A 19,993-nucleotide genomic window follows, 5' to 3' on the forward strand; every position below is an offset into this window, starting at 1 on the left:
ACCCCACCCCTTCCCTGCTCACCCTGGCTGGGGTAGCTGGAGTTGGGGGAGTCTGAGGTGCCGTGGGGTCCCGGGGGTGTCCTCGGCCTAGCCGTGCCTCCTGAGGACTTTTACACCCGCCAGGGCACAGGCACCGCAAAACCTGTGGTGACGGATGGAGCCGGGCCCCCTGGTTGTGTGTGGGAGCTGCAGGCTCTCGGCTGCCATTTCAGTTAAACAAGAAGTGACAGAAAGCCCAGGGCTGTACCCTGAGAGCAGCGAGTGGAACTGACCTCCATTCCCTGTGCACAGAGGAGCTGAGAACTGCATCTGGGTTAAATTTACAGAGTGGCACAATTTTCGCATTACATTTCTCCCTGTCCTCCGCCTGCTCCTCATGAGAGATTCATTGCTGACAAAGCCCTGTGCTTTCAATGGTGTTTTGACAGCCTTGAATAATGCTTGCAGCCACGCAGATGTTTCTGGGAGTGGAATCAAGCAGTTTCATGTTTCTTTCCTCATTCTTTTTTCTGCAGAGCCATGGAGGTCCCTGTGGAGCCAGCTGTTGGAAATAAGTCCTGTGGCTTGCCCACTGCCACAGATCTCAGAGAGTCGCAACCGACACCAAAAAATACAGTACAGATCACAGTACTGACAGCACAGGACCTGGTAAAGTTTTCCTGAAAATGTCTCTGGTGGTTTAATAAATGAGGCCAGAGCGATTCTTTGTGCTGTGGTTCCATTTGGGGCCAGGTGTGAGGTGATAAGGTTATAGGGAGGAGTGATGAGTAATTGGAGATTCAGCGATGCCACGCTGTGGCTTGTTTGCAGAGTAGAGGCCTCGTGATTTGTGCAGACTGGAGGATGCACCTCCTCAGCAGCAATCCAGAGATGCTGTGTTGAAATGTACCTCTCTGCCTAACTATGTGTAAATGGCAGCTTTTTTTAAGCAAAACACAGTGAAAATGTGCATCACTGAGTCAAATACCTCTAAAAAGACCCGACCTTGGATATAAAGGCAGATTTTAATCCCAGCCACAGTGGTTTAAATGGGATCGAAACCAATATGGTGGCTCTAGTTTTAAAAAGGCAGTGGCTCCCATGCAGTTACAGGGCAAGACTGTGCTGGTTCTGATCAAACCATGACTACTGTGATTTCCATGTGCTATGTGATGCACCCAGCTGTCCTGAAAGTCTTCTAGAGGAACTGGCATTTAGGAGGGAATGCGGAGGAGAAGCGCAGCTACTGCTGCAAGCAGAAAAATGCAAATCCCTGCCTCTGCTCAAGACAAAAAAAAAGCAAACCAAAACCACCTGCCTGTTTTGGTTTTTGAGGTTTTTATCTTGTAGTATTTGAGTGCCTGTCGCACTGACAGATTCAGCACACAGCATCTTAGGTAAGAAGAAGAAGGTCAGAGGAGGGAAAACAATGCTGAAAATAATAGACCAGTGGACTGATTGCATCCAGCATATTACTTTGTACTTCTGATTGCTCCATCTTGGAAAAGGCTATGGCAAAAGAAGAGAGGGTTACGAAAGTGCAATAATAAGAACAACAATACGAAGAAAAAATTCCAGCTATCAGAAGTGTGGAATCTGCTTAATTAGAGGTGATGTAGAGAAGGATGAGAGAGGAGTCTAGGATAATTAATGGTACACAGAAAGGTTAATTGGATTCTTCTGTTTAGCCATTCATAGAATAAATGCTCAAGGAGGCAGTCAGAATGACTGAAAATTAAAACCAAGTGAATGAGATATCTTTCTGTGCAAGAGCCAGTATGGAACTAATTACCCCAGCGACATAGTGAGAGGGAGCTGGAGGAGAGGTCCATGGAGATCAGTCATCCCTGTGGCTCAGGACTAAAGAAAACTGGGTTTTGGTACAACAGATTTTGGTACAAAGGACTGGGTTTGGGTACAACAGTCCCCTTGTTCAGGGTGATAGCCACTCTTCCCTGGAGAAAGTAAACCATGTTTGTCCTGCAGTGAGGCTTTTCAGTAACTGCCTGTCTCAGCACTACTTGTGCTGCCATGGAGGTGCCCAGTGCTGCCTGCTTGGCTGGGCCTGCCCCAGTGTGAGGATTGCAGCTGCGATGTGCTGTGCTCTCACTGTTCACCCATGTTTAAACCCCTCTGCTGAGACATTGTAAAACTCAAACCTCCTCATTGCTGCTTAAAGCAAGTGGTATGAAGGTGGTGTAACAACAAACTGCAGACCTCCCAAAGTGCTTGCTGGAGCCCTTCTTTGATTCCAGGGCTTTCTCCACCCTTCTAGCCACAGCTCTTGATATTCCCAGGGGCATCACAGCATGGTGGAGCAGCAAATTTCCCTCCTAAAGACAGCACAGGGTGAGGTCTCAGCACAGCCAAGCTCAGCTCCCCTTCCCCATTCCTGCAGTGTGACAGCCAAAGACCCCCGCAAAGACCACCGAGTGCTCTGTCTCGGGCGCTGAACTGGGCTGCCTCTCAGAGGCGACTTTGATCATGAGCCTGTTGCTGCAGAACCAACTGCTTAATGTGCCGTTTGTTTGACAGAAAACTATCAAAAACGATGTGTTGGTTACTTTGGTGCGTGTGGAGTACAACGGAGAGATCTTGGGAGACTCCTCCAAGACCAATGTCTTCCCAAATGGGACAGCAAACTATAATTTTGTGACCAGCTTTGAGTGCAGCCTCAATGGTCCCAACTCCTTGGATGACATTGCGCAAAAACCGGTGCTGTGTAAGTACCTGACGCTGAATCTCTCTCCTTGGAGATAGATTCTGTCAGCTGCTCTGCTCTGCCTGCCTGCCAAGAGAGTCACTCATTTGAGAATAGCATTTTGGCAGCAGCGGTGGGGGGGGGGTCTCAGTACTTCTGTTCCCATCTCTGCCAGCTGGAAGAATCCCCTTTCATGTTGACCTGTGCTCCTTGGCTTCGCGGCCCTTGTCGGCCTTGGGAGATGAAGTAGGAGCATGTGCTGGAGCTGATATGGACCCTTTGCAGCCCCTGAACTGCTGGTCTGAAGCTGTCTGAGAAACCCTGCCAGCTTCTGTCTATTTATCTCTCTAGTGACAGTGATAGAAGTGTTGCAAAAGGACAAGAAACAGAAGGAGAAGACTGTGCCTCTTGGCCAAACTGTGGTGGACCTTCTACCTCTGCTGCAAGGTACAACATCAGCTTCCAGAGTGTCCAGAACCACTTCTTACTTCTTATTGGCACTTTCTGAACTTTGCTTATGGAGCCTTCCCTAAAACTTGCCTCCTTTTGACAAAGAGCACTCCACAGCGTCTGTAGAAAGCTGGGTCTGGAGGAAGAGGAGGTGTTATCAGTAGCTCACCTTAGGTGTTTAGCCCTGATTTCTCTACAGAGGGTCTCACTTTATGCTGTTCTATTTCCTGTTTCTTCTCAGGGCAGTGTTCATTTAAGGTCTCAGCTCCTTTGTATGCAGTACCTGCCTCTCCATTAGAAAGCCCCCATCCTGAGACCAAGGTATGTGAGATTTGGAACGGTTCCTTCGTGCATTTGTGTGTCTGCTGCTTTTTTAACGGGAAGGTGAGCGTGACTCAGCTACCTAGCTCATCACGGATGTGTTATAGCCCTATGTGTTACAAGCTTGGAGGCCTTTCCTACTCCCATTGACGTCTGTCCCTAGTTGCCTATGATAGGTGAGGTCGTGCTAGGAAATGCTAATGTGTGCCGCTACCACATTGCTCAGGAAAAAATATTCAAGATGGAAAGCATAGTCCTGAAAAATCAGAAAAAGACAAAGGCAGGATTACCTGCCTGACTTTGTTAGTCTTCCTTCTGTAGATAAAACGTCTCCGAGTCCATTATTATACAAGGTATTGTACCTTGCCTTTCTTGCCAGGTCCTTATTCATTCAGCTGGTTGAAAAGTACCCAGTGAATAAATCAGGGAATGAAGTGGGAGACTGGGAAAATGTGCCTAATTTTGCTTCTCAGTCTGGCTGCAGTTAGCACTGCAAATGAATTGGAGGGGTAGATGTTGCATTAACTTTCCTGTGTTTGAGAGGTGTTACATAGGAAGCAAGACAGGGGGGCACTCATTAGGGAGGAGAGATAATAAATGCTGATGAGCTGTTTTTTTGTTGCACCCCATCTATCCAAGGTTGGGACAGGTAATTAAAGACTGCACACAGCACATGAAGAAGATAGGGCAGAGTCCAAGTGTGGCCCTAGCTTTGGCAGGCTCTGAATCACCAAGGGAAAATAATTCTTTTCCATCCAAAATGTTTTTTCTCCGTGGCTCATTTTAGGAGACCCTTGGGGCATACACCATGCCTCAAGCAGGCTCCAATTTAAACAAATATCCCAGTTCAGACAAATTGATCATGAAATGCCTTTCCTGTGCCGATCTGTTTTCTTTACATCTGAGGTGAGGAATAAGATAACATTATACATTCTGGCCTTGGATTTCTGCTTGCTTCTCCCTCAAGAGCAGGAGACTTATTGTCTAGTTCCTGGCTGTACTTTATTCTTGTCTCACAGGGTGGCCTTGAAGTGACAGTGTGCACTGAAGAGCCTCTGGTTTCTGCAACGCAGCTTTCAAATGGTAACCTCCTGAGTGTCACACTAGAGGCAGCTTATTCTGTCCCTGAAGCATTTGCTTCCCCTGGGCCCCTGCAAAACTACATGGCTTGCTTGCAAGTACCGGCAGCTGGAGAGGTGAGCATTGGTCCAGGCACAGTGAGGTGGGTTTTGGCTGCTACAAACTGGATTGGTCTCCCACCTTGCAGAAAAGTGTTCCAGCTTGTGGGATGCACAGCTCCTGTGCTTGCGCAACAGCAGCCTTTGTTGCGAGTGCTCAGGGTCTCTGTGACATGACGTGTTCCTTTAACACAAAGGTCTGCTTGTCAAGATTTGGTTTGAAACTAGCAGGTTTTTGTCCACATGGCTATTAATTTTTTCTTCATTCTTTGTATGCATGTGGTGGAGTGTGTTTTCCAAGCCAGGCCCCTGCACTGCTGCTTTGCTTGTTAGACCCAGCTTGGCACAGCTGGCACTTGCTCCTGCTCATGTTGGAAATGCAAATCCTTTCATTCTTACGTCTCTCTAGAAGGAATTACCCATCCTCTTCAAGAATGGCATCCTGAAACTTGCTGGTGAAAAAGAGCCATTACCCCGGCCCAAAAAATGGCCCCTTGCCAACGTCATGGCCCCTGGTGCTCTGAGCATACCCAACTCCTTCATTGCTGGTGGTCCTTATGAGGATGAGGATGGAGAGCTCAACACAAGAAAGGTGAGGAAGGACTTGCAGTGTCATGGCTGAAAGAGAACCAGCAGGTCTCTCTGAAGGGACTAAGGAAGACTTGCGGAGACTTGTGATGGGAGGAAGGCGGGTCATCAGTCCCCTGCTCAGCATCCAGACACAGAGATGGTTTCCCCTGGGACAGCAAATGTGCTAACTCACCACAGGAGAGTTCCCTAGGGTGCATGTGGCAGGTCTGGTCCCCAGTAAGCTACCCACTCCTGGGCTGCTGGGCTGTGAGATGGATTATCTCCTTGTGAGCTAGGTCTTAATACTGATGGGCTGTGGTGTCTGCAGGGAGAGCTGCTAACGTACTCTGCTAGGATGGCCTGAGTGTGGTGAGTTGGATACCTCTGTCTGACTCATGTTCTTTCCCAGGGAACATTTTTAGGGGATGATTTAGGGAGGATGCAGGTTGCAGAGATTGCTGTCCTGGCTCTGACCATGCATTGTTTCTCACAGGACAGGGAGTTTAGGATCCAAGCAGAAAGCATGAAGAGAATCATATGGGACATGGAAAGGCGCTGTTACCTGGATCCTGCTGCAGTAGTCACGTAAGGGACCTGAGAACCTCCCTTCGCACATGGAGCAGTGGGGAGAAACCACCCCAGGATGCGCTCAGCTGAGTGACCTAAGGCAGGGAGCAGCAACATGCAGCTGCTCTCAGATCTCTTACGTGGTCAAACTGTGTCTCTGCCTTACCTCCTGTGACTCCTGTAGCTGTCTGTTGGCCAAAGGTGTTCATATGAGCATGGTAACAGCTAATTGTGTTTAATTGCTGGCAGCAGCTTAGTTCTGCTATGTTGGGAGAAAATGAGTTGGCTGTAGCTGCTGTCTCCAGGCTGTAAATGCTTGCTCATGCTGCCAGCAACTGGAGCTGGTGACTCTTTCCTCTGCAGTTTGAAGGAAGGGGCAGCAGAGTTATGGTGAGTAGGCATGGAGTAGGGTGGCCCACACAGCTCTCCTCTGAGCTGATAATTAAGTTTTGCTGAATTCTCAATTCATTAAAATCCTTTCACTCCATGTGGGCTCTCCTCATTTGCTTTTTTATTGGATAAACATTACCTTTAGCGGCTCCAGATATGCTCAAGATCAGGATAAGTATCATATTATCTTTGAATCCTGCTACATTCTTGTTCTCAGCTGCATCATGGCTGTGAGTTTCACAGCCACATTACCCCTGGTGTGGAAATACTCCCTTCTATCTGGTTTGGTTTCCCCCCCTCCCCTCAGTTTCATCAGTCTGCGTGCTGGTTTTAGAGTTACGAGACACATTGAACAGGAGCTCAGGGTCCACTTGCTCTGTGCAAGTCGGGATTTATACCAAATTTAATCATGTTCTTTCTTACTTTTTTCATTTCTGAAGTAACCAGGGGAGAGAGAGAACCTAGTGTGTTGCTCTTGCAATTGTTTTATAGCTGGTTGTGCCATAAACACACACAGTAGTGGACGGAGAAGAAAATGTACTAAGCCTGTCCCAAAGTACACATGTTCCAGTGTTTGCTGTGTCTCATGGGAGTGGGTAGGAGCAAACCCAATAGTGCACATTTGGGAGCTGCTGGGGCAGAAGGGAGGGTGGTCTGGCTCTCCAGCTTGGTTTCTGCGTCTTCTCAGTGCCCTCTTTTGTGTTCAGCCTGCAGAAGCGCATTGAGGAGTGCCAGTACTGGCCCGTGGAGATCTGCAGGATGTCTGTGTCCTCACTCAGCAGAAGGAAAGGTAGCAAAGCTGACAAGGTAAAAGTGCAGAGGACTATGTTGTTCTGGCTTGTGGAGCAGCATTGTGTTATCAAGCATTTTCCTTTCAATGCCTTTGTAATACCAAAACCAGCCTTGACCCAGCCAAAGCAAGTCAGAGCTAGAGGCTTTGTAAAGGCATTAATCAGCCTTATAGAGCTGTCGAATAGACAAAGGATAATCTTTTTTCCATACAGCATACAAATAGAGCTCTTGCTGACAGTCTATGGTGGCTTAGTGGAAAAGGGTCAGGGAGAAAGTGCTTTTTGAGAATTGAGGTAATTCACTTAACTTGTCATCAGCCAATGGATTTTTGGAGCATCTTGAAGGAATTAATGCCTTATTTCTTGGGGTGTAAATAACTTGCGCTTTTGTACATAAATGGAGGTAGTTTAACAAACAGTCCCTTAGCTAATGGTTCTGTTCCTGGTGGTTCTCGTGTGAGCTCCTAAGCTGTTCCAGGACAAAGTCATGTAAGTTGGTATAAAATCCTCTCAGCACTCACTGGTGCCAGGATTTTGCAGCTCTGATGGAGATCCTTCTCCCTTACCCTCACCATTCTGCTGCTAGCCCGGACTCTCAGACCTCCATAGCTACTTGATTTCTGTCAAGCCTGAGATGTGCCCCTCTGGTAGGGTTGCTTGAGTTTCTAACCCCATCGCTGGTAGCTTTGCAGCTGCATCTCAGAAGGATTATCCTGAGGAATGGCACCGTGTGGCCAGTGAGAGAAAAGCTTCCTAATTTATATTCTACACGACTCCAGTGTTTTCATCCAGGTTGTCTCGGCTGTGTGCCAGTGACAGAGAGCCACTGGCTCATCAGGCACATCAGTTTGCTGTGTGGCCTCTTCTTAATGGGATTGGTGACCTTGTTTCCTTAAAGAGCGTAACAGTCTGTTCAGTATCTCAGTCCCTTACTCTGTGTTTCCAGGGAGATGAGGACAAGCAGATTTTATTCCATGGTGTGGCATATGTCAACATGGTGCCTTTGCTGTGCCCTGGTGTGAAGCAGATCCGAGGTGCTTTTCGTGTCTTTGCCTACCAAGACAAGGAGGTATTTGAGAAGGTGAGAGCAGGCCAGATAGCCCAGCTCCACTCCAGCTCTGCAGCTGTGTTTATGCAGAGTGGGGCTGGGAGCAGGCAGCATGGGCAGTGTGGCTCTCAGAGGCTGGCTCTGAAACTTCACTGCCCTTCTAGTGATGGAAAAAATGAATGAGACAAGCTTTTAGGTGCAGACTTCTCAAAAGCAGGGGATTTATGGGTGTGTGTGAGCAGGTCTGGAGGCTGAGAGAGGCTCTGAATCCCACTTTGCTCCCTTCTCTGCCGGCAGCCGAGCAGGGAGAGCTGTAAGAACACTCCTCTCTCCCCAGTCTGGAACATGGGCAAATGAACTGCATTGCTGGGAAGAGCAAACAGTGGCTCTAAAAGGATAGCGTTACCCCAGGCAACAACTAAAAAAGCTGTCACTGGAGCTCTTTCAGCTGTAGCTCATGGAGGTTTATTTGTCTTTGTGTTTCTCCCCCTTCTGTTACTAAGAGTGCCAGTTACATCTCCATTTTCCCACAGTACTCCCAGAACAGACCTGAGCTTGTTTCAGGAGGGCAGACATACAGCCTGGTTTTTCTGCCCTCGTTCCCCGTAGCGCTGCTGTCCAGGCCACAGGAGCCGGGTGAATTACAGCCCTTCTCCTGCCTCCATGCTTCTGCTGGCTGCTGCAAAGCAGGGCTGGGCACACAGTGCTTCCCTGCTCTCTGCTTCACTGCTGTGATTAATGGGCTCTTGGCTGCATGGTACTCCTTGTCCTGTAGCATTTCTCTGTCACAAGTGAAGTGACACACGCTCTCTCTGTTGTTTGCATTTTCTGGTTTTGTGGATGCTTTGGGCTGTGCCTTGGTCTAGACTGTCTTGGTGTAGCTGCTCCATCCTCTCCTGAGCATCCCCTCAATTCCTGTTAGCCCATACAGCAGTGCCAGCTGGGAGGGAACTGCCTGCCTAGGTGGTTAAGCAGTATGTAAACAGACAATCTGAAAAAACCCTGTTCCTTGCAATTCACTGATGTGTATCTGCTCCACACCAGAAGGTGAGCCAGGAGCTGAGAGTCACTGCAAGGCAGGTGGAGGCACCCCAAAAAATTGCAGACCAGACCTGGTGAGGGTAGCCAGACTCCTCTAACAGTCCACATACCAGACAAGTCCATAGCTGTGAGGCAGGTCCAGGATCACAAGCCAGGGATTCAGGACAGTGGGTCAGGGTCAGGGCAGCATGGGGCTGGGTTCCAGCGAATCTACCACATAGCTTGGGCAATAGTCAAGGGCCAGCACCTTGGTGAAAATGCAGCTCTTGAGAGAGAACCCCACTGAGGCTTTCTCAGGCAGCTCTTTTAATAACTGCCTATCCTTGAGGCTTCACAACTGTATGTACCAGAGCTGCCCTTGAGCACTGGCATCTAAACTCCTAAGAGGGGAGGACAAGGTTGCATAGCTTCCTAATGCATTTGGGACCCTTAGAAATGTGTTTTATGATGTGAAGCATTAAGGCAAAGAGATGAGCGTGGCTAGTTTGTACCTTGGTTCCTTCTGTTCTCTCCTTTTCAGACTAAAAGTCAGCACAGTGTTTTCCAGGATCTCAGGTCACGTCTCAGTCTGACTGAGCTGTGGATCCCAGGAATTGGTACTCTCCCTTCCAAAGCCTTTTCCAGCAAGACTCAGAAGGAAGATAAAGAGAAAATCACCAAAGATAAGGATTACAACAAAAAGGTAAGGTCTAGAGAGGCATAATACTCCACTGCCACATTGGAGGTAGTTGGGGCGTGCAGAAACCAGGGTTTGGTGCTGTGTTGCCTCAGCCAACTGAGAGATACTCATTATCTTGAAATTTTAGTACATGCTGCCTGAACAAATATACAACTCGCATCCTGAATTTACAAAGGTGTGAGGTTTAGAGATTCTCAAACAAGAGATGTCTTTTCTTTTTCTTCAACAGATATCCACGGTGCCCAAAATCCACTTGTCAGATGCCACTGCAGATGCTGAAAATGTCCCATATATCAGCCTTGATGGACAGGTAATTATGCATCGCCAAAGAGAATGAAAGACTGCTAGGCCATCACTGTACTGCTGTCTCACACCTTTCACACAATTAAATTCTTTGAGTGAGTTGGACAAGGGATGTTTTACGTAGATGCTGTCCTGGAGTTCTTCCAGTGATGTCCAGCTGGAGGGCAGTCTAGCATTGGGCTAGAAAGTCTCTGTAATAATCTGGCATTTATTTAGAAGGATTCCTTTGTATTCTGGCTTCTTCCTCAAAACATCTAGAATGCACACTGGTTCTGCAAGCAGATTGATTATCTGGGCTTTCTTCTTTTTCCTAGACTGGTTTCTTGAGCTGACTTTTGCTGCTGTAAATCATTCTGAGACCAGGTTATAAAACAAGTTGTATCCTCCAGTGTGAAGAGGATTTGCTGAAGATCTGTAGCTATATGCTCAATCTTTTGTCATGCCAGTAATGGCTCTAGACATTGAGAGAGCAATGTTTATCTTCACAGCTATATGCTGAGGCAGGAACGTTCCTGGTGATGGAGATAAAGCTGGACAAGGCCTTGGTACCAAAGCGATTGCGAGAGGAGCTCACCAGTCGGTGCGTAAAGACATGCTGTAGAAGCAGGGCTGTACAGTGAGCCACCCCCTTGGAGCGCTCTGTAAGGACCATCTGAGGGCCTGAGCCAAAGCCCACAGTAGTCAGGGGGAGGATTTGGCCAAACTGCTTAAGAAATGGCATCTGGTCTGTTGGTAAAACACTTGCATTCATCCAAGCTGGCATCTCCCTGCCATTCCTCTCAAGAGGACAGCCACCAGAACAGCATCACAGTATCTGTGTTCCCACCTGGGCTTTGCTTCCCATTAATCCCCATGGGCTTGCCTCTTGCATGTGATGTTCAGCTGCTTGGTCAGGACTGGCCACCAGTGTGGACTGCCCTGGGTAGCGCTGCTCTAGCTTCACATAGCATTCTGTATTTTTTTTTTCATTTTCACAAGTTTTTTCACTATCTTCTACCCACTCCTTGACTCTTACATTTTTCCACATCATTCCACTGTAGAGCTGCTCTTTTGCCTCTGCTGCTTTGAGTCTTCCACTGTCTGTTTGATTTGAGACAGTTGCTTCCTGGCCAGTGGTAGTCCTGCTGTGTTACAGTCTAGGAAAAGGCCTAGCATGTATAATTTATTGAATAAAAAAATAGAAACTGCAGCAAACGAATAAAGTATAACACATCTCTCTCAAACAGCAATATAAACAGCAGCTGTTCTTTGAAGGGAAATTATGTGTGTTGTCTTCTGTGCTGCCTGCTGTCTTCTAGGAAGAACAGGTTGAGGAAGGTAAAACCCTCTTGGAACAGACCTTCTCTTGGCCTGTTTTATACCATTTCTACTCTACTGCAACTTGTGTGAGTTCAGTGTAACTCCTTGTTCACCTGCTGTGCACAGATGCCAGGCATGAGAAATCAGCCCTCCTGAGTCGTGGGAAGGGTCCTGCCTTGGGAGTCTCCAGCTGATGCCACATCAATGTGTCCTAGCAGATGAGATCAACACTGGATCTACTTCTGGAAGGATGTTTCAGTACTTATCTTACTAGCAAACCATAGCTCTTTTGTTTTGAGTTACATCCAGAATTCTCTGTCAGCCTCCTCCTGGCCTTCATCACACACTTGCTTTCCCCAGGCTGTTTTTGGTTTTCTTTTTTCTCATCCAAAAGTAAAGCAGTTTGGTTTTCATCTGTACCACTGGTGGAGGTAACACATCTGTTCTGAGGGTGGGACTGTGAGCATGGGAGCTGCACTACCTGCTTGTTCAGGCTCTGTGGCTTTCCAAGGAGCAGTGACGGGTCTCTGCAGAGCAAGAGGACCGCTCAGGGCCACAGCATGAAACTACACAGCATAAAGTGTGAGAGGGGTTTGCGTAGGAGAAGTGGCCAGGGTTTGGGACCTGGAGAAGGCAGCTGGCCAGGAGCCCTGTAACTAGCAGAACAGTTACAGGATTGGATTATATTTAGTGGAGAATAAGCGATTTGCTTTGCTTGTTTTAGGAGCCAACAGAGGGATGTGACACCATTGCTTGGTGGGCTGGGCTGTGTTCTAAGGACCGAAGGTGTGTTGGTCTCAGCAAGAGATCTTGATAAAAATCCCAATGAATGTAGGCTGGTTTGACACCAAGGATTTTAAGAAAATCTTTGTAAAAATTATGTTAATCCTAAGGAGTTTTGATCCATATTTGAAAGGTCATTGTACCCCTAGTAGTGGTACAAACAGGGTCAGTGTTGTGTCTAGGGGTTAATGCATGGCCAAGGGATGAGGTGCCACAGCCGCATTGTGTAATGTTGAGAACTGATGGGGTTTACAGTGATGGAATTCTTCAGAGCTTTCCTTAGGCAGGGACCTTTCTTACCACTGTTCTGGTAGACCCAGGAGTCTGTGACTTAAAGATGGTGATCTGCTTCTGTAGGGAGGTGGTTTTGATTGCTCGCAATAACAAATGTTAACCTTACCTGCAGGGCTGAGCTTCTATGATAGTTTTTGTGTGGTGGGTCAGTCAAACCCTGTGAAAATAACAACTAAATAAATCTTATCTAATCCCTATGGAGTGTAATTATTAGCAGGGAGTGAGGCAGCTGCTGGTTCTCTCAAGACAATATAATGAGCTATAAGCATTGAATGTAGGTGTCTGGTCTCCACAGTTTATCTGTGGTCCGAGACTGCAGTTTCCCCCCACCTTGGATCCCTGTGATTTGTCTCACGGATATGATGACAGGCTGAAGCCCTCACACTAGAGGCTGCCTGTGCCCAAGACAAGTCAGTGTTGCTGACAGCGTGTCTGGCTGATCTCTTCTGTCCTCTTGTTGACAGGGTCCAGCAGATGATTCCTCCTCGCCCTCCACTGCCTCCCCAGACTGCTGGAGCCAAGAAGGTATGTGTGAGAGCCTGTGGCCTTGCCACCACTCTGCCACCTCATCCTGCTGTTATCACTCCATCACAGGAGAATCTTCATTCTCAATCTCAGCCCCACAGCAACATGTAGAGGAAATACATAGACAATAAAACTTCTGGATGTGTTATCTTTGCAGTAGTATGCCTTGGGAAATCTTTCCTGGACTGCATTGCTCATGTTCACAGCCCATATAAAGGGGAGAGATCTTGCAAAGGTAGGGGAGGCAGCAGCATGGGGGTATTTGGAAGGAAATTGGATGCTGGGAAAGAAGCTACCAGAACCTTAAGTTTACCCTGGGCTGTTCTAACAGTTTCTTGTCTCAGATTAGCCCATGTGCTTCATCAGACCCAAACAAATGTGAACAGAATCAGCCCCAACCACTTCCAGGTCATGCAAAATTTTTGAGTACTTTTCTGTGTGCAACATCCTCAGAAAACGGTCTGAGAGCACTGGCTCATATTCTGTGGGTACAGAGCAGCCATTGAAGGAGAATGCCTTCAAATGGCCCCTGACCGATGGTGAATTCAAAGCCACAGTGTGGGAAGAAGCAAACTTCAATAACTGACCCCAGTGCTGCAGCAGAACTGATTTGTGCTGGACTGTCTGGAGTGCACAGAGTGATACATCGCAGCACATGGAATCTTCTGCCACCGAGATTATTGAGATTGCAGACTCTGCTGAAGAGGGCTGGCCCATGAGTTTAAAAAGCTCCCAGCAAATGAGATATATTTTACTTACAGCCAATTATACTGCTATAGAAGAGATGATGATGACAGAAATACTAGGTTCAGATTGAAAAATATAGCAGGACCAGTATCTAATTAGGAAGGACCTCTTTTTCATTTACATGTAGATATTTTTGCAGCCCTCAGGCATGGCCAGAAAAGCATGTGTGACAGATTAATTGAGACTTGAGTCAGGAGGAGTTTATGGGAGGTGTGGGCTCTGGCAAATAAAATACATTTCAAGGTTGATGGTAAAAGTGACTTGTGAAGTTTGATTATTTATTTATTTCGTAGGCTGTGGAAGATTATCACAGCCATGTCACCAGCATTGCTGTTGCCATCCTAAGTGAATACCACGAGCTCTTTGGTAAGCAGCTGCCTGACCGAGGAGCCATAGACCACCAAACTCTGGAGAAACAGAAGCGTCAGCTAAACTTCGAGCTCAACAGCTCTGGGAAATATTTTGCTTTTGTGGAACAGCTCAAGGTAAAGAGTCCATGTGTGCTTTTTACTTCCCTACTTGTTTGGTCCTGGCAGTTTCTCAGTGAGGAACTGCCGCTCCACAGTGGTAATGTAGGATGATGTGTTGCTCCAGAATCCCTTCCCGCCACCTGGAACCATTGCAGAGGGCATGGCAGGGGACAGATTTTCCCTCTAACAGAGCAGGCACCTAGCTGCTTTGGTCACACACTGGGAGAACCATTTCTGTTAGTGGGAAGAGACTCCAAAGCTGGTCACATCCATTTGCCCCATGCTCATAGCCTGAGGAAGGCAAAGCTGACTGCTGTTGCACACTCACAGTCCACCCTGACAGAAAAAAAAGGGGGTTATCCTCTCTTGGGTAGTCAGCCTTGGCTGTGCTCTGCTTGGAGACCCCCTTTGTGCTGAGGGAATGAGCCTTCCCACTTATTGTCCCTAAAGGGATACTGGTGTGGCAGGGAGAGCCAGGGCTGGGAGGTAGGAAAGGCATTCACCTCTGCTTTCTTTTTCTATTTAAAATTTTTATCAGTGCCTTTCTTCTTCAGAACTAAGTTGGAGCTTCAGGCTAAAGCAGTGTGGTCTGGCTCTGTGTGATTACGGAGCTGGTGGGAGGTGCAGGGGGGACCTGCCTTGTCCAACAGTTATGTGTCTCTGCAGTATGCTGTAGTGAAGATTGTGAGGGAGAAATACCTGAAGACTATGACATTTGAAACCCAGGAGGAGCTCCAGGCATTTCTCAGTGAGCTCTGCGTGTACCTCATGGACGAGATGCGTGTTGCCCTGAACCAGGTAGGGAGAAACCTGGGTGACTTGAGATACAGCTTCGCTGTGGATCCAGGGATGGACACTGTGGCTACTGAAGGAAGGGGGACTTCTGCCTTCAAGGCAGAAGCAGGCTTGTACTTTCATTTGCTGCAGTTATCACACATGAGACCTGAGCCATACTCCAAGGCAGGGTCTGGTGCAAAATCCTGAGGGTGGGATATGTGTGAGATGCCACTGGTAAAAGCTGATGTAGCTGGCTCACAGTGAGGGGTGACTGGGTCTGTGCTGTCTGCCACTCACCCAGGCAGAGCACAGACCTTCCTGCATGAGCTGAGTCACAAGTAAGTGACAACAGTAAGACATTTTGATGTGGTCTTGGTCTAAGGGATGCTTTTACTTGTAACAACTGCAAATAATGGATATGGCCCTGTCCCTGTGTGATAGAGGTCCCTGGGAATGACAGGAATGTGTCCCACCACAAACAGGAGGCAGGACAGCTTGCCTTTCCAACCCACCCAGCCCCAGCCATAGCAGGCTGTGGTCGGCACAATACTGGACTGGGGACTGCTGCTGTACTGGGATCACATGAACTGTTCTTACCCTCTCTGGAGCTAACACTGTCTCACTCCTTACCAGCTACGCTCTGAGGAAGCTGCTTCCCCTGCCCCTCTGTCCTGTGTGACCGAGGAGCAGCTCTGGCTCTTTGCTCATGAAGCTGAAGTCAACAAGGACTATAAGCTGGCATATCACTACTACCAGCAGGTAAAGGAGCCCCTGTTCTTTCCTGCCTGTCTCCTGAGCGTCTGGGCTGGCAGGCAACATGCCATGGTAGCAACATGGGGCATGTTTTGCTAACAGCTCGATCAGCCCTGACTGTTGTGTAGGGAGGAAGGAGGGGAATGTGACCAGGATGCCCAGGCTGAATGTGAGGGATTTTCTAGGGAGATGCTGCTCTCTGGAGGATGTGAGACAGAGCCTGGCCAGGTCACTGACAACTTCAGCCTCCAGACCAGGGAAAATGGGATAAGCTGGTCCAAAAGCTGTGCTTGGTCAGCACTGGGGACGCTGGGCCCTCTAACAGGAGGCTAGGAGGAGGGCAGCTGAAGCTGGAGGACATGTGTTAGGAGGCTTTGAGGAAGCCCAGCATATCCCAGTTAAGGGAAACCCTAGTACGTGACAGACAAGGGTTTGATTATTGCTAAACTGGGCTGGGGTGGCCAGAGGACAACTGTGGTTGTCCCAGAGTTGTCTCCCCAGTCCATTGGGTGTGCTGAGCATGATTGCAGTAGTCCTCACTCCAACAGTGATCTCCCTTTGTCCAGAGGATCGCTCAGGACCAGTGCAACATCCAGTACTGGCTGGACTATGGGGCGTTCTGCCTCCTGCTCGAGGAAACCACCAAAGCCCACGAGTGTTTCCGGAAGGCTCTTTCTCTGGACATCCACCATGTCCCAAGGTGCTGCATGCTCCCAGTGGGTGGTAGGTGTCCCCCACAGCACTGCCTGTGGCCTGCAAGGGTAACCTGTACCACCCTGTCCCCAGCTTGCTGCTCTGTGGGCTTGTGGCTGCTCTGCTGCAGCACTATGAAGATGCAGAGATTTTCTTTGAGGATGCCTGCTGCTTGGAGCCATCCAGTATCATAGCCTGGACACTTTCAGGTACAAAGGCAACCCAGCCTGTGTGCTCAAGGCATTCTTGTAGAGCTGTGCATTGATTCTGCTCCTCTTCTCCTGGTTTTAATCTGAGGGCTAAGGGAAGGATTTTGCTAAGGGACAGATGTCTGCTCATGTTGCCTTCTCTCTCACATAGGTTTGTTTTATGAGCTGCAGAGTAATAATATTCAGGCAGAAATGTCCTTCCGTGAAGCTAAGAAGCTACTGCAAGCACAGGTCACCAAGGAGAGGAGCGTCCCTGAGGCTGCTGAGGGAGAAGAAAGGAAAAAGCACATTTCTGCTCCGTGTGTGAGGTCTCCCATCCCACGCTCAGAAGAGTGCTTGCTAGGTAACACTGAGTAAAACCAGGAGGTGCCCTGACACCAGCAAGGATGGGGCTTGGAGCGGTGTGGAAAATGGTGAACAGAGGAAGGAAAGGAGAAATTTCTAAGTATGTCTAAGAGGAGAAATACAAAGGGTAAAGGCAGAAGACATGGACTGTGAGTTAGAATGGACTGACCACAACCTACAGGAGAGGCAACAGCTGCAAGTGTGCTACTTCAAATGATGCTTTCTGAAAGCAGCACAGCCAATGCCTTGTCTTAACCCCCTGCCTTGCAGAGGGCTCAGTCTCTGCCTTTATTTTTCTGCCCCAGTGCTGCTGGTATACTGATGTGTGGGCAGTGGGATGGAGGAAGCACATGTACTTTTTGAGGGTTTGGGAGGGCAGAGCTGTGACAGTCATACATCAGTCATCCAGGTTCAGCTTTCACGAAAGCTGTGGCTGTGACTTCCCAACACAGCTTGGAAAGCACTGTCTCACTAATTCAAAGAGCAAAAGAGCTGCTCGGTGGTGACCCTCAACCAAAGGCTTCCTTTGGAGCCTCACTGTGTCCAGCCTCACCCTGAGCCAAGACTTTTCTGTCTCGTGGCCCAAATATTTGGCCAGGCTGCAAGAAATGTCAGCTGGCTTTATTTTTAACATTATCACCACTTCATGCAAAGTGCCGCAGGCAGGCAGGCCTTGTGTTGTATGCCTTTTTTTTGTCCCTTCTGATTATGAGGGAAGGGATACCGCCTCATTTATATCTGTTGCTAGCTTCACATGGTAATCTTGTACTCAAAACCCCAGTCCCAGGTATTGCCTCCTGCAAAGAAATTTCTTCCCAGTTCTGAAAATCTGATAGATCTTTTCTATTTTCTCTTCTCCTTGTTTCTGCAAAATCATGCTTCAAACTGGGCGATTTATGGCAAATTCTTTGTTTGCATGTAATAGTTTTTGAGGGTTTTATTCCAGATGGCTCAGCCACAAAGATACCAGAGGTGATGGAGCCTGCTCTGGACTGCACGGTGCCCGAGGAAGAGACTGCTGCACCAGCAGTATCCCCAAAAGGTTAGGAGGTGGGGTCTGGTGTGAAAGGGAGAGCCCAGTGCTAGGAGATGGTCTCAAGCAATCAGTGGGGAAGAGAGTAACTTGGGAGCACTAAGCCATGGCCATCCTGATGCCAAGGCAAGACATGAAAGCTTGTTCTCTCTCCTAAGCCAGGAAACCTCCAGTAAAGCAGGTTCATCCTGATTTTCAGAGCAGCACATGTCAGGATGGACAGCCAGCAGGTGAATGCAGCTCTCTCCTTACTGCACCCAGTGGCCTTCATCAGCTGCTTGGATGTCTCCCTTCTGAGATGCCAGCTCTTAAATTGTCCCTATGGTTCCCTTCTGGTCATGTGCTGTGTGACCTGCCTTCTCTGCAGCTCCACTTTCTAATGGGTGGCAAAGAGATGGCAATGCTAGGTGCTTCAGGCTCTGCTGGGTTGCTTTGGGGAGGCAGGGGCCTCACTGTAGTTAACTCTGGCAAGCTTCAATCATAAATTCCCACCTTTTCTTCCTCTGAGCTTAGACTGGAAAATTAGTGGGTGAAAAACATTATTTCTTTTCACATTTCTTACAAAAACTTAAGCCCTTCAGAATGAAATGTGGAGTTAATCTCTGCTTCAGCCTCCCCTGTCACCTCCTGGGTTTTACACTGTGTTGCTGGAATTCCTCTGTCCCCAGCAGGGTCTCAGCCTCTGTTTTTGCTTCAGAAATAAAATGCCCACTTTGGAACTACTGGAGACATGTTTCCTTACAGCACCATCCCCTGCTTCAGGACCTAGCCGACCTCCCTGTACAATCTTCATGAAGACAGTGGAGTTCCTGATGAAATTCAATGCCATCCAGGTCAGCTAAACATGGAGTGGAAGAGTGAGAATGGAGGTTTTGTCTCCTTCCCTGGGTTATGACCAAAGAGCTGGTGGTAAGCTCCAGCAAGCTCCCTTCATGGGCTTAAGAGAACAAGCTGTGGCTACCCCAGCTGCCACGTGCAAGAGGGAGCAGAACCAGCACGGCCCAGAAATGCAGAACTGTGGCCAGGCAGAGTATTCAGACCAAAATGCTGGTTGGGGACACAGTCGTCCCTGGCAGGTGAGGTTCTTGGGGCTGCCTCAGCTCAGCTGAGCACTGCTTGCTGTGGAGGGAATGGCAGACTTGGAAACGGTGCAGATGTGCTCTTCTCTGTACCTTCGGAGATGAGATTCATTACTGTGATGCTTCCAAGGTGCCAGTGCTCCTTTCTTGTTTCAGATGCTTGTCTGTGTCAGAGTACTTTTTGTGTCACCTGTGGAACGTCCTTGTCACACACAGTCACCTCTGTGGGATCTCTCTGACTGGCACATTATGTGCATGCCTTAATTTTATGTGGCAGCAAGAGCTGCTTAAAGCAAAACAGAAGTAAAAGTAATGGAGGTAAATATTCAAAGGAAGGGGGAAAAATAATCTCCTGTCTGTTTTCTGTTCATGGAAGTCAACTAGGTGCGAGTCAGTCCTCCTGCTGTGTGCTTCTGGGAGTGCCTGTGGTGTGCCTGCTCTCCTAAGAGCTCCGATGTGCTGTTCCTCTGCAGTTCATTCACATGGCGCTTGCCCATGAGCTGCTGAGCCTTCAGGAAGGTCCCTCCTCTGCCTACTACCTGGCGCTGGCCCAGACCCACTTGTTGAAGGAAGATTTTTCCAAATGTGAAGACTGTCTCTGCGAGGCTGTCAGGATTGACTACATGGTAACTCTGTGTGTCCCTGGGGCGTAGCACGCTGTCCTGAAGCAGGACACTGGCCAGGCACTGTTACAGACCCTGCTTGTGTTCCTGCTGCTTGCGAACCTAGAGCCCACGCTTCATTTGCACTTGAGTAACTCTAATGTTAGTCTGCAGCAATTTCTGCAGGGGAGAACAATCAGAGCTGGTGAACCACATCAGGAGGTTGCTGCAGCACTGCCCTCTTCATTACCCCACTTATTACTTGCTTTCTGTCATCTCCTGCAGACAGGTGGCATTTCTGAGCGAGGACCCCTCTCTGCAGCTTTCTTTTTCCCTTTGAACGTGTCCATCCTGATCCTCTTTCCC

The 19,993-nt window shown here is 48.4% G+C and overlaps 1 protein-coding gene across 1 annotated transcript in view; it reads left to right on the top strand.

Moving 5' to 3' along the window:
• Positions 1 to 515: 515 nt before the first annotated feature.
• The window catches only part of CFAP70 (cilia and flagella associated protein 70), a gene marked incomplete at both ends in the record, with an annotated part of 22,336 nt that continues 2,858 nt past the window's right edge, over positions 516 to 19,993 (top strand). Inside the window, 20 exons of the mRNA XM_010183426.1 lie at positions 516 to 648; positions 2,515 to 2,701; positions 3,032 to 3,127; positions 3,372 to 3,451; positions 4,471 to 4,647; positions 5,039 to 5,221; positions 5,693 to 5,784; positions 6,864 to 6,963; positions 7,894 to 8,028; positions 9,557 to 9,718; positions 10,507 to 10,598; positions 12,859 to 12,919; positions 13,960 to 14,151; positions 14,803 to 14,934; positions 15,547 to 15,672; positions 16,233 to 16,366; positions 16,453 to 16,568; positions 16,720 to 16,867; positions 18,644 to 18,779; positions 19,499 to 19,651. Of these exons, the coding sequence (XP_010181728.1) occupies positions 516 to 648; positions 2,515 to 2,701; positions 3,032 to 3,127; positions 3,372 to 3,451; positions 4,471 to 4,647; positions 5,039 to 5,221; positions 5,693 to 5,784; positions 6,864 to 6,963; positions 7,894 to 8,028; positions 9,557 to 9,718; positions 10,507 to 10,598; positions 12,859 to 12,919; positions 13,960 to 14,151; positions 14,803 to 14,934; positions 15,547 to 15,672; positions 16,233 to 16,366; positions 16,453 to 16,568; positions 16,720 to 16,867; positions 18,644 to 18,779; positions 19,499 to 19,651 (2,635 nt within the window). The remainder of the gene's footprint in view (positions 649 to 2,514; positions 2,702 to 3,031; positions 3,128 to 3,371; positions 3,452 to 4,470; positions 4,648 to 5,038; positions 5,222 to 5,692; positions 5,785 to 6,863; positions 6,964 to 7,893; positions 8,029 to 9,556; positions 9,719 to 10,506; positions 10,599 to 12,858; positions 12,920 to 13,959; positions 14,152 to 14,802; positions 14,935 to 15,546; positions 15,673 to 16,232; positions 16,367 to 16,452; positions 16,569 to 16,719; positions 16,868 to 18,643; positions 18,780 to 19,498; positions 19,652 to 19,993) is intronic.

Source organism: Mesitornis unicolor, unplaced genomic scaffold (assembly GCF_000695765.1).
Source record: "Mesitornis unicolor isolate BGI_N332 unplaced genomic scaffold, ASM69576v1 scaffold37504, whole genome shotgun sequence".
Classification (NCBI taxonomy): domain Eukaryota; kingdom Metazoa; phylum Chordata; class Aves; order Mesitornithiformes; family Mesitornithidae; genus Mesitornis; species Mesitornis unicolor.